The 16,278-nt window shown below is 42.7% G+C and overlaps 1 protein-coding gene and 1 long non-coding RNA gene across 8 annotated transcripts in view; one reads left to right on the top strand and one right to left on the bottom strand.

Annotated features, from left to right (window-relative positions):
- FRMD4B (FERM domain containing 4B) overlaps window positions 1–16,278 on the bottom strand; it is a 323,042-nt gene that overhangs the window by 141,691 nt on the left and 165,073 nt on the right. The window contains exon 2 of one of the 7 annotated variants that reach the window (XM_082691214.1): window positions 5,872–5,947. The exons of 4 other annotated variants lie outside the window; for them this stretch is intronic. Coding sequence is in view for 1 of the 3 variants with exons in the window: in XM_082691210.1 (XP_082547336.1) it covers window positions 4,686–4,709 (24 nt within the window). In the remaining 2 variants the exon portion in view is untranslated. Of the gene's footprint in view, window positions 1–4,685; window positions 4,776–5,871; window positions 5,948–16,278 lie in introns of those variants that run through there. 2 more of the 7 variants (XM_082691215.1, XM_082691210.1) reach the window with 2 other exon arrangements.
- LOC309842935 lies at window positions 12,033–12,807 on the top strand. Its single transcript, XR_014299861.1, has 2 exons — window positions 12,033–12,226; window positions 12,703–12,807. It is a non-coding gene; the product is annotated as an uncharacterized lncRNA (long non-coding RNA).

The raw sequence follows: 16,278 nt of genomic DNA, 5'->3' as shown, positions 1-16,278 counted from the left end.
CCTGCTGATCAGAGAGCTTGATGCGGGGCTCAATCCCAGGACCTTGAGACCATGACCTGCGCTGAAGGCAGAGGCTTAACCCACTGAACCACCCAGGTGCCCCAGGACTTCCTATAATTTTGATCTGATTTGTATTGGGTCCATATCCTTAAAGTGTTATAGAACCAGGTCCTTAAAAAGATGGACCCTTGATCTCAAGCCCAAGGTCAAGGGCTGCAACAGACGCCTTGTGATCACTTATTTGTGGACCTGCATTCAGTGAAGTACAGAAAAATGACTACTGGCTCAGGCAAGTCCATATGTCTGAAATGACAGAAGGCTGGTAAATTTTTTACAGTGGCAAGCTGTGCAGAGATCCAAATGTGGGGTGACCAATAACTGGTTCATATTTATGCTACTGTGAACATGAAGGACCCTGAAGAAAATGACCCATCATTACTGCACAGACTCCAACTGCTGGTGGTGTCTGCCTATTTTCCTGACTTCCTGACACTTCATTTCCTATGCTTGGGCTAGATGAATAATAATAATATTAAATAATACTGTCTTTTATTAGGTATGGCTTCAGTGCCAGAGGCTAGCTCTAATCCCCTCAACAACCTTATCAGGCAATTTTAACTAGCCCCATCAGGTGGTCGGGGTGGGGGGTGGGTGGGAGGTGGGGGGGGCGTGGTCACTCAGTTCCTAAGTGGCAAGGCGGGGTTTCCAGGCAAAGATGCAGAAGCCTGCACTCTCACCACTTCCTCTTGCTATGGTTTCATTGAGACAGAGCCTATCCGAAACAGAACCATTACCAGTGGGTTGCTGAACGTGTTGGTGTCACCATTGGTTGTAATCAACATTGTCTGCTTTCTACCTAAATGCACCCCTGTTAGTTTAATCCTTTGACTTCAAAATCAGGTTAATTAAATTCCACTACTCATGGCCATTTCCTGTCAAGAGCTTTTCAAACTCCCCTAGAGTGAGCAGCAAATGAACCACAACTCAAACTTCCAAGAGCTCCCAAGAGTCACTACAGAGTTCCCATTTGCACTTTCCTGCTGGCCCAGGCTTCCTAAGAGTACAGTGGAGGCATCTCATTCACCCTTGAGAACCCCCAACCCCCTGCCTGGCCCATCACTGAGGCAGTGCACACCCACATGGGAGAAACAGCTACTGCCTCCTAAAGAATATGGGATCCAAGAAGAAGTGTCCCATTTCAGTACAAGAGCTGCTTCTGCTCTTGATTTCTTCCTAGAGAGCATCCCGGGGTCTGGTTCGATTGTAGGTTCAGTAATTCTACCCTTTCCCACTTGGTCCGACTTAATGTGCTCCTCCCCCTCTTCTGCCACGGGCTCTACCGACAGCTGAGTCATTGGAGCCCGTGCCCTCAACTCCTTCCTAGGTGAAAAGGAAAATGTCAGTGGAGAGGAAGGAAGAGAAAAAGAGGAATGAGAGCGAGGGAGGTGGAGGTGAGCAGAGAAGAGAGACAGAGAGGGCGGCCATTTTCCCAGGTGACAAGGAAGCCACTACAAATAATTAGAGGCAGAACATTTCAAAGCTGGAAATGAACCTTAGCAGTCTGACTGCTTTCTCCGTGAATGTGGACTTGGAGGCTGGGTGGGAAGAATGAGCTCCCCTTAGCCCACAGAGCTCACGGGTAAGTGGCGGAGTCAGACCTGCCATGCATTCCCTCCGTCCTCTGTACCGTTCAGCCCCATCCCCCTGCTCTACCAGATAAAGATGCTCTGTTACGGAAAGTCAGTTTCTGGACGAATTCCTGATTGGAAAACCTGAATCTAAACACATTAAATTGAGAGGGAGAGGGTGGTATTCGGTAAAATCTTGAAAGTTCTGCTGACTTGTTCATTCTAACTCTCAAGGACGGAAGAAAACAAAACCAAAAGAGAAAATAAACCAATAGAAGAGAACAGAAGTGAACATATTTTTACAGCTTCATCTACAACGGCTTTCTCTGGGGTGGGGGGAAGCCTCTAAAATTAACAGAATGTTCCCAATATCTTGCTTTTCTTTACTTACTTTTATTGGAATGATAAACTGTCTGCCTATCCTTGCCATATTAACATATGTTAATGTACATTCTAGCCTATATTTAGCTTTCTCTTTCTAGTTTAAAAAAATCTTTCATTTGAAAATTTTTGCAGTTTTCCAACATCAAGCAAAAAAAATAAAACAGTCCTAATTGGAGTTTCATGAAATCCATCGCAGGGACAAATAATAGTTTTCTACTTGAACTATGATCTTGAGCCAGGACTTTACTAAGAGCTCACTAGTGTTTTTCGGTTCCTACAATATTTTCAAAGTGAAGAGAAAGTGTTTGAGTATATTTTTACCTAGGACCACAGCTTGTGGTGAAAGTGACAAGGCAGGGGTTCCTTTTCTTAGGGTCGTTCATGCCCTTGCTTGTTGGTTTTGGCCAATAGTTGTGAGCAGTGCATACGAAGAAGCAAAACTTCATTTGGGCATTTTTAGTCCAAGTTAGAAATGCATAAATGAGAAATAACCCTAGTTGCACATAATTCAGAGATGTTGGGAATTAGATAAAGCGATCAGCGGGTCCTAGAAACAACACAGTGGTGGACAGAGTATAGAATCAGGAATCTGGTGGGGCGCCTGGGTGGCTCAGTGGATTAAAGCCTCTGCTTTCAGCTCAGGTCATGATCCCAGCGTCCTGGGATCAAGCCCCGCATCGGGCTCTCTGCTCCGCAGGGAGCCTGCTTCTCCCTCTCTCTCTCTGCCTGCCTCTCTGCCTACTTGTGATCTCTGTCTGTGAAATAAACAAATAAAATCTTAAAAAAAAAAAAAAAGAATCAGGAATCTGGAGATTCGAAGCTATGCCCTGCCCTTAATGGGAGATAAGATCTTCGAAACATTCCCCTACAACTCTGGGTTTTAATCCTGCCCATAACAGAATGAAGGGAGGTTTCTTTGGGCTCAAATATTCCATGGCATGAACTTACATGTTCTACTTACTTACATGAACTTACATGTTTACAGTTCTACTCAACCAGTGGTCTCTGTCCACCACCTATCCCCTCCTATCCAGTAGTTATTGAACACTTGCACCACGGTGGGGGGAGAGGGGGTAAGAACCCCCACTCTAGTGGTCGCCACTTTCCTGTATGCTCCAAAGGGAGGACCAAAAAAATGGTTCCCTGGAACGCACAGAAAATGCTCTGGCCCGGAATTTGGAATGTCAGGGAATATTTTAGATCTTCTGCTTAAAAAATATAGTTTCTGATTCCCAAATAGACTGCATTGCAAGAAAGTGTCACTTCTAGAGAGGTTCTACGGCCTTTGTCTAAAGAATAGAATCATCTAACATGAGCCCCTGGGTCACCATAATGTCAGTTTGAGAACCAGGTCAAAGGACTACATTTTGGTTAAGATTATTCCTTTCTACTCCTTCAGATCATAAGAAACCTTTACACAGAATTAATTTAGACAGTGCTGACTCATTTCTCAGGCCATACTGTAGTGTTACATTACAGCAAGGGTGTATTACCCCAGTCCCTATTGTGATGTATTTATTTCCTTGATGTTTCTCTTCTGTACCCAATCCTACCCACTTCCTCCACAGACTTCCTTCTATACCCAAGGGTTTTGCAGTCTCCTGAATGAGACAATTTCCTTTGTTTTCTAAAGTCAACCCAGATTTTCCTCCCCTCCTCCATCGCCCGACATCTACCTATCAGAAAACAAAACAAACAAACAAACAAACCAAAACTGGACACTCAGATTTAAACTTGATGAATTTACCAACACCACATTACAAGGGAGGAAAGGGGAGAAAAAAAGCTTCCCTTAAATTAGGATGTAGAACTTCCTATGACAAATCATACAAGTTTTATGAATTAATTAACACCCACATCCCAAAATGATATTGCCAAGGTCAATGCGTGGAGCTGCTGAATTCTGATTACATCTTCGCCATAAACTAGATCCGGGGACAGAATGCAGTTTTCCTGCTTCATTTTCCAGGCAAAGTAGGGAAGAACACTGATGGGTCCTTTTAGAAAGGCTACTAATGAGTTCTAGATCCAGCCCCACAGAATCTTTGCGGCCAAGAGCTCACAGAGATAGAGAAGCGGTCACCACACACACTGTACTGAGGACATGATTAAAAACTGAAAATCCAAAACCATTTTCGTGCTGCTTACTGACACAGTTCCTGCCCTCTCCCTGTCTTTTCCTATCCACAAAGGAGCTCGAGCCTTGAAAATTAACAATCACAAAAAAAGAAAGTAAGAAAGGAAAGAACTAGGGTGTGTGGGGGAAGGGAGCGGTAAGGCAGAAGGACACACTTCAACCACAACTGATAAGTGCACAGTAAAAACAAGAAAGCACCCTTTGAGGACCTTTAAGGGAGCAGAGATCGCACTTAAAACAATGACAGGAAAATGCTCCAAAAGGTAGGTGTTAAGGACCATCTTCATTTTGGTGTCAAACTGGAGCAGAGCCAACTCTTTTTTGGAAAGAGGAATTTTTGGAAAAGAGCGGAGATAAACTTTCCTTGGAGTTTCCTTTTCTGAAAGTCAAATCCTGGAATATTAGTACTTAGAGGGCTCCGCCCCAGTAAAATATTAAAATCTGCCCCAAGATTTTGCTAAGAAACACCAGTGAGAGCTCACGAAGCACCATTACACAGTCTATCGTCAGAACATTAGAAGAGAAATTGGTCTTACCTCCGAACCATGATCTCGGCTCATTTAAAGGGACTGGAGAGAAGGTGCAGGACAAAAGACACATGTATTAAGTGCTTGTGATGTGTGTGTGTGTGTGTGTGTGTTTTCTCCCAATAAAAGCTGGTGGAAGTAAGGATCTGAAAACCCTGACGCCTTCCGCTGCCATATAATCGCAAGGAAATGACCTTACCGTTTTGTTGCTTTGATTAGAAACAAAAGCCTTTCAACATGAGTCAGGAGAGCAATGGGGGAAAAAAAAACACACCAAAACTTCTGCTATTTCTTTTGGCTACCTAAAATTTCTCTTCATTACATCTCTGAAACACATGGTGGAACGTTGTTTACTGTTCTCTAAACTTCACCGATGATGCGTGACGTGGGATGGATCATTATTCAGCTATGGGCTAAGTGATCGAAACTCCACAGGTCAATTTTGGCACTTCAGTCTGTATATATCCTGCACAAGGCAGGCGACCGAATGCATACGCCCAGAAGGAATACTGAACTCAACTGTGTCCCCACACCCATTTCATGCCCCTAGCTTTTATACTCAGAAAGACACTCAGAATTCCATGAGGCAGCCTCAGAACCATCAATCGAGAGCAGAGATGCCAGTCACAAACAAAAAAAATCTTGGCAGGATGGCTATGGTCTCAAAAATGTATCTATTTCATCATTTGCATTGAACAGAAGCATTACTATTGAAATTCCTGAATGGGTAGGGAATAATAGCAGTGTGTTATACTCCGAGGTGGGACAGAAAGAAAAATATACAGAATCCAGGAAAAATAATAAACCTGTGTTATTTTTAGAATGGTTAAGTAAGAGCTTGTGACATAGTACCATGCTCCATCTAAAAAAAAAAAAAAAAAAAGAAAGAAGCTTCTGAAATTTTGGGCAAGTGGTACGGTTAAGGATGTGAATTCTAGAGTCAAACCTGGGGTTTTCTAGCTGTTTGTCCTTGGGAAAGTTACTCGACCTCTCTGAAAATCCGTTTCCTCTTTAGTAAGGTGGAAATAAAAATCCCCATCTTATTAGGCGTGTTGGAGGAATTAAATGAAATTATTCATACAGAACACAAAGAATTTGCTTGGTAGACAGGCATATAGCACATGTATTTAATGAGGAAGTCTTCCCCACATCCCTCTACCAAAAAAAAAAAAAAAAAAAAAAAAAAAAATCTTACCCCTGAGCAGTGAGGGAGTGGCTTTACCTTGAAGTCCTTTCAAAGACTCTGATTACTTTGAACCACAATACACAGTCTGGGAAGACACAATAGCATAAAACAACCTCGATCAATGCCAAGTTTGGATGCTTATTCAGCTCACTTGATAAAATCAATGGAAAAGGTGGCAAAGAATTCAATATAGACTCAGTCATTATTTGTGGGTGTGTGACCTCACAACTGGAGGGGCTGAGAATGCAAGCAAGGGGAGTGGGAGAGGGAGAAGCAGGCTTCCCACTGAGGAGGGAGCCGCATACGGGGCTCGATCCCAAGACTCCGGGATCATGACCTGAGCCAAAGGCAGACACTTAACGACTGAGCCACCCAGGTGCCCCTATATATCACTTTAAAAGGCTATGCAGGGGTGCCTGGGTAGCTCAGTGGGTTCAGCGTCCAACTCTTGATTTTGGCTCAGGTCATGACCTTGGGGTCATGAGAGGAGCCCCATGCTGGGCTGTGCACTCAGTGGGGAGTCTGCTGCAGATTCTCTCTCTCTCTCTCTCTCTCTGCCCTTTCCCCTACTTACATGATTTCTAAAATAAATAAATATATATATTTTTAAGATTTTATTTATTTATTTGACAGAGAGAGATCACAAGCAGGCAGAGAGGCAGGCAGAGAGAGAGAGAGGAGGACGCAGGCTCCCTGCTGAGCAGAGAGCCCGATGCGGGACTCGATCCCGGGACCCCGAGATCATGACCTGAGCCAAAGGCAGCGGCTTAACCCACTGAGCCACCCAGGCGCCCCAATACATAAATATTTTTTTAAAAAAGTAAAAGTTCACGCAGCAGGTGGTTATGCCGGGAGACCACGCATGTGCACTTACAGGATGGATGGGAGAAGGGAAAAATGTCACGCAATCATTTTCCCAGTGAAATATCACCTATGGTGATTCAAAAAAGTGCTGTTGCTCGAATGTCGGAGGCCAGAGTGAAGATGTGGTTGGGATAGCTAGGAGGACAAGTCGAAGACGGGCTTCTGTCTCAGGGCCAATGCACAGGGGAAGGGGCTGGAAAAAAACCACTCAAATTTTCAATCTATAGAGCCACATGATCTGTAATCCTAAAAGGAGATATTCCACTATGTAATCTGCATTCCTAAATTTGTATGTATTTGTATGTATTCAAGTTAGCCCCAAACATGTGTATTGAATCTTCTTACTGGGAAAATGGAGAATTACTTTATATTTTGGGGAACCTTCTATTTGTGTCTAGATGGTAGTAACAACTCCAGAAATGGCAGCTTGTCTCTCTGGGCTGGAGAGTCTCCTGAGAGAATCAATGGGACATTGCCAGCTGTATGGGGAGAAGTTTCTCATGTTGAAGGACAGTCAGAGTTTTGATGACCAGTTTCAGAACAGAGGCAACAGGACAGGCTGAACCCTGGAGGCCAGGCCAACTTGAAGGGCCAAGAGAAGGCTGGCATTCTAAATAGAGGGCAGGGGCAAGGCCAGGTTATGGCCATGAGAGCATGTGAGAGGGTTAAAATGAGAAGACTGTCGGAGTGTCTGTTGGTTTTGCCTGTTCAGAGTCTGATTCATCTCTTCCTTATCACAGATCTCTGTTTTAATCGCCCCCTCCCATCATGCAACGAACACATGATTCAGAAATAATGAAAAAAACAAAACAAAAAAACCCCAAAACCCTCTACCCCATAGTCCTCAGTTATAGGGATCATAGAAGTGTGTTTGGCTTTGTTCTAGAATTATAAGGCTCCTGCAATGAGTCTGGGGCTACTGGAGTATTTCACACTGGGCAGAAGAGTGGGAGACAGACTCCGAAGATGTCTGCGTCACTCTAACTCCCACTTGTGCTCAAGCTAGTTTTAATTTTTTTTTTAAAGAATTCACTGATCTCTACCTCTGAGACCAATTATAGATGATATGTTCATTAATCAAATTTAAATTAAAAAAAATTTTAAAAATTGAAAAAATGAAATCAGTAGCAAACAAAACACATCCATTTGTGGGAGGACGGATAGCAATATCAGATACCACTAACACTGCTCCACCATGGGCGGGGGTTGCTTATCAACCCAGAATTGTGGAGCTTGGGGGGCTCTGGGTGCAAATCACATGGCGGTCTAGGTGCCAGGGATTCCATCTTAGGGAATTATCCCGCAGTACTCAGGTATCAGACAGAAGTTCTGTGAATCAATTAGGCGCTGGCCCTAGAAAACTGGAATTCCAAGGCCCAAACAGGAAAAGCAGCAAAGCTCACCCCCATCCAACTTGAAACAAATCTTCCCAATGGCCAGGCAGCCAGACAGTGGGCAGGGATGAACCACTTTAGGGAGCCCTGGAAAGGAGTCCCAGCAGAAAGGAAATTATACTCTGGAATAGGTCCCGGTGACATAAGAACATATGTGAAATGACGTCCACAAAATCAAACTGTGACACCATCACATGACCAGATAACTAACTGGTGAGCCCGGACAAGCATGCTGGTGACTCGGTGGGGATTTCTACCACTGCTGCAAGCAGGACCCGGGAAATACGTCCACTAGTTTAAGGAAAACTATACAGTAGCGCAGTCTTGATTTTCAAAGGCATAGAGAGTCTTAGCAATTGCTGTGAAGAGCTTCCCCCAAAAGATCACAGAACACTTTATGTTCCTAATGAATGCCAGACACACCCCCACAGCCCATCACAGACGAGGTACTGGTTTTCTAAAACTCTGACGGCTGAGCCTCGCTCTGAACCATCTGTCATCAACCAAGAGGGCGACCTCGACGGCCAGCTCATCTCCTAAATTCAGTGAGACCTGCACTCAAGAAAGGTGTGTTTTTCCTTCACCACTCCTCATCCTGCTCTCCTTCCTCCCCTAGAACTTAATTCAGGTCAGCCCAGATACTCACGAAGCACCTGCGAAGGAAGTCAGGGATTTACAGCCTAGATTGGGGTTTCACAAGGAGAGCAGAGTGATCATTATATTTTTAACCTCATGGCCAGCCCTGCGGTTGAAAAATCATGTGTCCCTTTCACACACGTGCCGGTTTCTGTTCTTAATATCTTATCAAATTGTATATCAGAGCTCTTTGGAGACCTGGTGTTTCTTAGATTTGCTTTCTCTTCAATAACTATGTTTTGGGTGCCTATTAGATGCCAGCGTAAGACCAGTGTAATTCTCCAGGAGCCCATGCTCGGAAATGGCCCAGGCTTGAGGTCATTCTCTGCTGTCTTGTAATTCCTAATACAGGGAGCCCCCCCCGCCCATTTCTTTTTAGCACTAGGACTTACAAATCATAGCCTGGTTCTGGAGCTGGTTCTCTGGGTACTGGGCTAGGTGTTGGGGGTGCAGGGGGTGAAAAGGAGAGACATCCATGAGGCACAAGAAATTAAAAAAAAAAAAAACCACCTACATGGATAAATAAAGGTAGTTTCAGATGAGGGAAAGACCCCTGTTTCAAGAAGGCAGGAGGACGTAATAAAGAAAAATGGAGGGTGCTGGTGAGGGCGAGCTTCTGGGAAGGGATGAAAGAGCCAGCCACATGGCTCCTTCTCTGCCCGGTTCAAGGCTATGTAACATACAGCACACGGCAAACTTTCACCTAATCCCGTGAATGAATAGAACTTCTGTTTCCAAAGGAAGAGCACCGAACACAGAAAACGCCTTCATAACTTATATAATTTATTAGAAGCTGGGACAGCATCGCTGCCCGATAAGGAACATTTGAAGTTTATTTAAGGTCTCCTTCAGCATCACATGTTGTAGCCGTTGGAGTGGGGGACACCACGTCCAGGAAAAACAACCCTGATGGAAAAGTCCATTACTCATGTTCCCCTCCAGGAAGAAAAAGAGGGAAGTGTCTTGCTCTAGCCAGATTCTCTTGCTTTCTTTACCCATAAATGGAAAAACAGAGGTGAAAAAAACGTAGGGAGAAAGGTAAGCAATGTCTGTCACTTTTGGTGACTTCTCCCAGGGTATCACCACAAGGCACATGCAGTGTTTCAGGAGATGGACATAAATACTGCAAAAATCTGATCTTATCTCTGTGCTTGGAAAAAGAAACCGAAAAAGGCCTTTGAAGTTCAGAGGTCATCCAAAAGGCTCCAACATCCATGGAAAGTGTATGTATTCATTTCTGTCTAATGTTCTCATTTTAAAGACTCCATTCAATGCAATAATAACCCAGAGCCCACATTTACTGAGTGCTGATTGGTACCAGATACTAGGTCCCAGGCTCGATGAAGATTATCTTCTTTCATTCTGACAGCGACCCTCTGAAGTGGGGACTAGTTCCTCTCCCTCTGACAAAGGAGAAACTGGGCCCTAGGGAGTCTGGCACCCCCTCTCCCACCCCGAGTTGGGTATAGAACAGGATTCAAACCCGGGGCTTATGGTCTTTTTTTTTTTTTTTTTAAAGATTTTATTTATTTGACACAGAGAGGGAAATCACAAGCAGGCAGAGAGGCAGGCAGAGAGAGAGGGGAGGAAGCAGGCTCCCTGCGGAGCAGAGAGCCCAACGTGGGGCTCCATCCCAGGACCCCGGGATCATGACCTGAGCCGAAGGCAGAGGCTTTAACCCACTGAGCCACCCCCCCCCCCGGGGGGGGCTTACATTTTTAAACACAGCCTTTCCATTTGGCTGCTCGAGACCATGAGAAATGCATGCAGGAGTGAATGTTCAGGCATGCTGCTGGGTTTCCTTCCTGTATTTCTGCACAATCTGCTGTTTTGTTTTGTTTTCCCCTTTCCTTCTCCCTTTGCATGTCTTTAAAAAACAAAACAAAACCAAACTTTTTTTTTGGTGGAAAATTTCAAGCACTTACAAAAAGTGACAGATTGGGTCAATGAACCCATATGTGTCCCTCACCCAGTTTTAACAGGCATGAACACACAGCTAGTCTTGTTTCGTTGATATTCTCACCCATTTTCTGTCCTTCTGTCCTTTTGCTGTGAAGCAAATCTAAGCATTCAAATAATTTCATCTGTAAATATTTCAATACAAAAGATACGGACTCTTTTAAAAAGCATAGTGCCAATGACCTAAGAAAGTCTCTATCTCTATCTATAGATATATATCTAAAAATATTCCTTCATATCATCACATTTCCAATTAGGGCTCCAATTTCCAACTATGTTGTTAATGTGTTTTTTTCAGGTTTGAACGTTGATGTGAAAAAGATCCACACTTTGCCTTTTGTCACTCTTTCTCTTGTGTCTCTATTCATCTATAGGTTCTCCTTCTACCCGTCTTGCTCATTTTCTCTTTTCTCTCTCACTGCAATTTATTTATTGAGGAAGCTAGACTGCTCGTCCTGTACATTCATTCCACCATCTGAGTTTTGCTGATTACATGTCTATGGTGTCATTAAACATGGTCCTCTGTCCACTGTATTTCTTACAAGTTGGTCGAATCTGAGGGTTCAATCAGAGTCCAGTTGGATATTCTTTTACAAGATTGTCTCACAGTTAGCACCTGTGTTCTTTCATTAGGAGGGCCTTCTCTTTTGTGGTGTTAGTTCAATAGGGTAGATCTCTTAATGGATTGAGGGTTGCAATATGGTGAATTTCTAATTTTGTCACCCTTTACTTAATTAGCTGGAATATTTCTGTAATGAGACCTTTCCCCTTATCTACTGATAGGTTATCCAGTGATGCAATTCATCATAGGAGACACAGAGCATATGTCTGATTCTTTACTTACTAGTTTTCAAAATAACGAGTTGGCACTTCTGACGGTGGCCAAAATATTTTTTTTTAAGATTATTTATTTATTTATTTGACAGAGATCACAAGTAGGCAGAGAGGCAGGCAGAGAGAGAGAAGGAAGCAGGTTCCCTGCTGAGCAGAGAGCCCGATGTGGGACTCGATCCCAGGACTCTGAGATCATGCCCTGAGCCGAAGGTAGAGGCTTAACCCACTGAGCCACCCAGGCGCCCCCCCCCCCTTTTTTTTTAAGATCTTTTATTTATTTGCCAAAATATTTTTTAAAAATAGTTATAAACACACGCATTTAAATATATTACATTGTGTTTAATTTTTAAATTTTTATTTGAGAGAGAGAAAGAGAGAGAGAGAGCATGTATGGGGGGTGGGACAAAAGTGGGGGAGAGAATCTCAAGCAGACTTCCCTCTGAGTGTGGAGCCTGATGTGGGACTTGATATTCTGACCCCAAGATCATGACCTGAGCCACAATCAAGAATCTGATGCTCAACCGACAGAGTCATCCAGGTGCCAGTCATCAAGACTACTGCCTTTACTCATGCTTGAATTGTTGAGTCTTGGCCAACAAGGAGCTTGAATCAGCTCCTGGGGCCTTTGGCCATGACCCTAGAAGTCTCTGGTATCTTCCTGCTACCTGGGATAAAAGGTATTCACTTGTGTATTCACCACCCACAACCCGTAAATCATCCACTAGTGCTTTTTCTTTCATTTTTAAAAACTGTGTTATGATTTCTATATAGTAAAATATACATATTTTAGTATTAACAATTTGATCGATTTTCACAAATGTATATACTTATGTCTCCATGGCCCTGCCAAGATGTAGAATTTTTCCAGAAAATTAGGAGGTCTTTGCTAACACCTGGTATTATAAATCTTCTTAATGTAACCACTCCAGTAACTGTAGTGATAGAAACATCTGGATTGAGTACAAGTTAGGATGATAACTATATCATCTGTATCATAATATTTAATTTAATTGTAAATAATAATAATAATAATATTTAATATATATATTATATATACTTAATATACACTGGATCCTGTTCCCATATTTATAAATGTATACCCAAAAATACACTTGAGGTAGGGACTATTACTATCCCCATCTTTATTTTACAGATGCGAAAACAGAAGCAGAGAGAGGTTAAGTAACTTACACGAAGTCATACAGCAGAGAAGTTGCAAATGGAGGATCTGAAATTAAACACCTTGGCTCCAGGTTCAGACTTCCGACTTGTACACTCTTTTGCATCTTGCAATTATTAACTAGAATCCCTTCCCTTTCTCTAATATTTTGCTGCAATGTTAGCAAATAGTAGTCTTGACAATAGTCAGTAGTCTTGACTACTTGACTATTGTCAAGACTACTGTCATATTAATAAGGAAACTGTACTTTATAAAGAAAATACTGTTTTAAAAAGAGTTTTCTTTTACTTCTATCCATCTTACTCTGAACTTAAACATTTTCCTTTCGCCAATAAATCTCCCATTCTTATTTTTTTCCCATTCATTCCTCAAAAGTTTCTTATTTTAAGCACTTTTTTGGTTGGGCAACTCTTCTGGAAGTCCTGATCTTCAATCCCGAGCAGGTATTACATCAGAAAACTTATTGTAGTAGGTAATAAAAAAAAGTGAGAATAACTTTCATAATATAGATCGATGGGGCCATCGAATCTTGGTTTTGGCTCATGATCTCAGAGTCATGAGACTAAGCCCGCCTCTCATCTCATAACTATGAGATCATGACTTGAGCCCACCTTGGGCTGTGAGATCAGTGAGAAGTTGGCTTGAGATTCTCTCCCTCTCTCTCTGCCCTTCCCCCAGCTCATACTCTCAATCTCTCAGAAAGAAAGAAAGAAAGAAAGAAAGAAAGAAAGAAAGAAAGAAAGAAAGAAATCTTTTAAAAAATGACATGGATCCATTATCTCAGTATCTAAGGGTAGGTTTGTTCCAAGGTTGATGAGGTCTACATTATTAGTAATGCCATCAAAGTCCCAGGTTCCTTCTGTTTTTCCACTCAGCATGTTCTCCTCAGGCTAACATTTCCTCCTGGTTACAATATCACTGTCACTCTTCTGGGCATCACATGCCTACTTCCAGAGAAGGACCATCTCTTTCTTCCATGTCTCTTTTTAAGAGTAAAGAGAGCTTTTCAGGAAATGCATCAGCAAACTGCTCCCCCCCCTGGCTCATATATTTATGCTAAACCAATCAGTGGCAAGAGGAAAAGGTCATCATGGAGCCCTTCGACCACAGTTTCACAGTCAATCTGTAAACAGTAGGGAAGCGCTATCCTAAGCTATTGGTCCTCTCAGCCCTTACGGCAGCCCGAGACCCTGCACTGGTGACCTGAGCCTTGAGCAGCCTCAAGAACGTTGACCCTGAGAGCCACACCAACATTATCATCGTCTGTGTACTGTATCACCTGAAGAGATGTTGGGAAGCACTGGCTGACGGACCAACCAGAATATTCCCAAGTTACATGGAGGGTGATATCGATTCCTGACCAAATCAGGCCTCTCAGGACAGAAGAAGGAAAAAAGTGGCTCTTGGAAGCAGCCTTTGAAAACAAATAGGAAATAAGAGAACCCACCAGGGGCAGACACAGCCAGGATCATGTCATGTACCCATCATGTCTATGTGGCTCCCCACTGGATGGTTCTGACTTTCAAACCTTCCTTTCTCCCGCTCACCACACCCGTCCCCACTCCTTCCCTCCTCCGGTTTCCCACACCACTCTCCACTCCGAGTGCAAGGGCATGCAGGTATCTGGGAGCCAGGTCGAGGCCCTGGCCCTTTTCTCTAGTTGAACTGGAGTGCAGGCAGAGGAAGATCTAGCCTCCTCGGCCGCCATGGTAGGAGATCCACACCAGGACCTGCCTTCTTGCCCTTTGCCTGGTGGATGCCTCCAGAAGGAGATGATATGCTAGCAGAACGCCAACGTGAGAGCTGCGCAGTTAAAACATGACAAAAGCCCTCTTTGAAGGGCTTCCTGGGGCAGTTCCAATTTACCTCCGGGTGAGCCCGGCCCTGGTGGAACTCCATATGGAAACAAATCTGCAGGTCAATCTGCCCTCACTCTCGGGGCATTATCCCTCGAATAACATGACATTAACGGGACCAGCAGTTTCCATCATCTACGTAATCAGTTCTGGTGGCTCCCAAAATGGGATGAAAGACAGCTTCATGATCGCTTGTGGCTATGAAATCTCATTGAGACAATTCAACTGGCGCAAAATTATGTTTAAATTAATAAATATGGATTTAGAGGGCCAGAGAAGCTTCAAGGCCTTGGGCATCTAAGATGAGAAAGAGAAAATAGATGGTGCATCATTCTGTTCTCCTGCCCCAAGCTTTATCCCCTATTACAAAATAAATAAATAAAAGCTTTGGCGAGCCCTTTTCCAGCTTCTCTAAATGAAGTAGAGAACATTTACAGAAGAGATAAAACAAAATTGCTGAAATCCACTCGAGAGTGAACAGGGAAACCATAGTATGTCACAAACATAGAGCAAATGTAAAAAGGAAGACGTATTCCCTGCTATTTCTGAATCTTCAGACTGTAGGGCATGATGGAGAGGCTGAACGACAACTTATCTTTATGATACTTGGATTTTAATCGGCAATTCTGTACATAGACTTATTTTATGAGACTGACGCGCTACCTACTGCGCTAACGAGGCACCTTAGATTTATTTTAATTCTACAGAAGATTCCATATCACTCCGAGATGACAAACCTTTTCTAAAGCACAAAAATTTGCTCTCAAGTCTGGCTTTGAACATGAAAACCATTTGATTCTGTATTAAAATGCAGAATGTGTTTCTCCCGATGTTCTCAGGCAAGAACAATCCCAGTGTTCTGAGCATTATGGCCCTTAAGAACGTTATGAAAATTGGAGAGCTCCACTAATAAATGAAATAAAATTTTAAAAAGGTATGAGAGATAAATTTTTGGCTAGGAGAATGGCATAAATCAAAAGTTATTGGTTAGGGTATGGAAAAAAAGAAGGGCTCTTGTTCCTTCAACAGTAGGATAAATCGCTACAACCTTTTTGGAAATCCAAATTCCTTCCTCATAAGGTATTTATCTTACAGAAATTCTTCCACAAATGTTTTTTATACAAAGATGTTCACTATAGCACTGTCTTAATGAGAATTGGAAATAACCTAAATGCCCACTAATAGGGGATTCATGAAAGTAATTATGGTACAGTTGTACCATTGAATATACAACAGTTACCAAAAGCAATGAGAGATCAGTATCTAAATATGTAAGTAAATAAATATATTTTAAGATAAGATGTATATATGATGCTCTCACCTTTGTAAAAAATATTAATATAATATGTATGTATTAATATAATATGTATTTTAAATATACATTTTAAAAAATCTCATGAATATTTACCACTGAAAAAGTACCTTCACTTTTAAGCCACGCATTTTGGGGTACCTGGCTGGCTCAGTCAGTTGAGTGTCCAACTCTTGGTTTCAGCTCAGGTCGTGATCTCAGGGTCCTGAGACAGGGCCCCATGTTGGGCTCTGTGCTCAGTGCAGAGCCTGCTTGAGTTTCCCTATCCTTTCTGCTCTGCTCCTTCCTCTGCTCATGTTCTAGCTCTCATATAAATAAATAATCAATAAATATTAATTTATATTAATAAATAATTATTAAATAAACAAATTACTTAAAAAA

The sequence above is a fragment of the Mustela nivalis genome (genome assembly GCF_964662115.1).
Source record: "Mustela nivalis genome assembly, chromosome: 1".
NCBI lineage: Eukaryota > Metazoa > Chordata > Mammalia > Carnivora > Mustelidae > Mustela > Mustela nivalis.
Note: the sequence above shows the minus strand (reverse complement) of the source record. Positions and strands in the feature narration are given on the sequence as shown.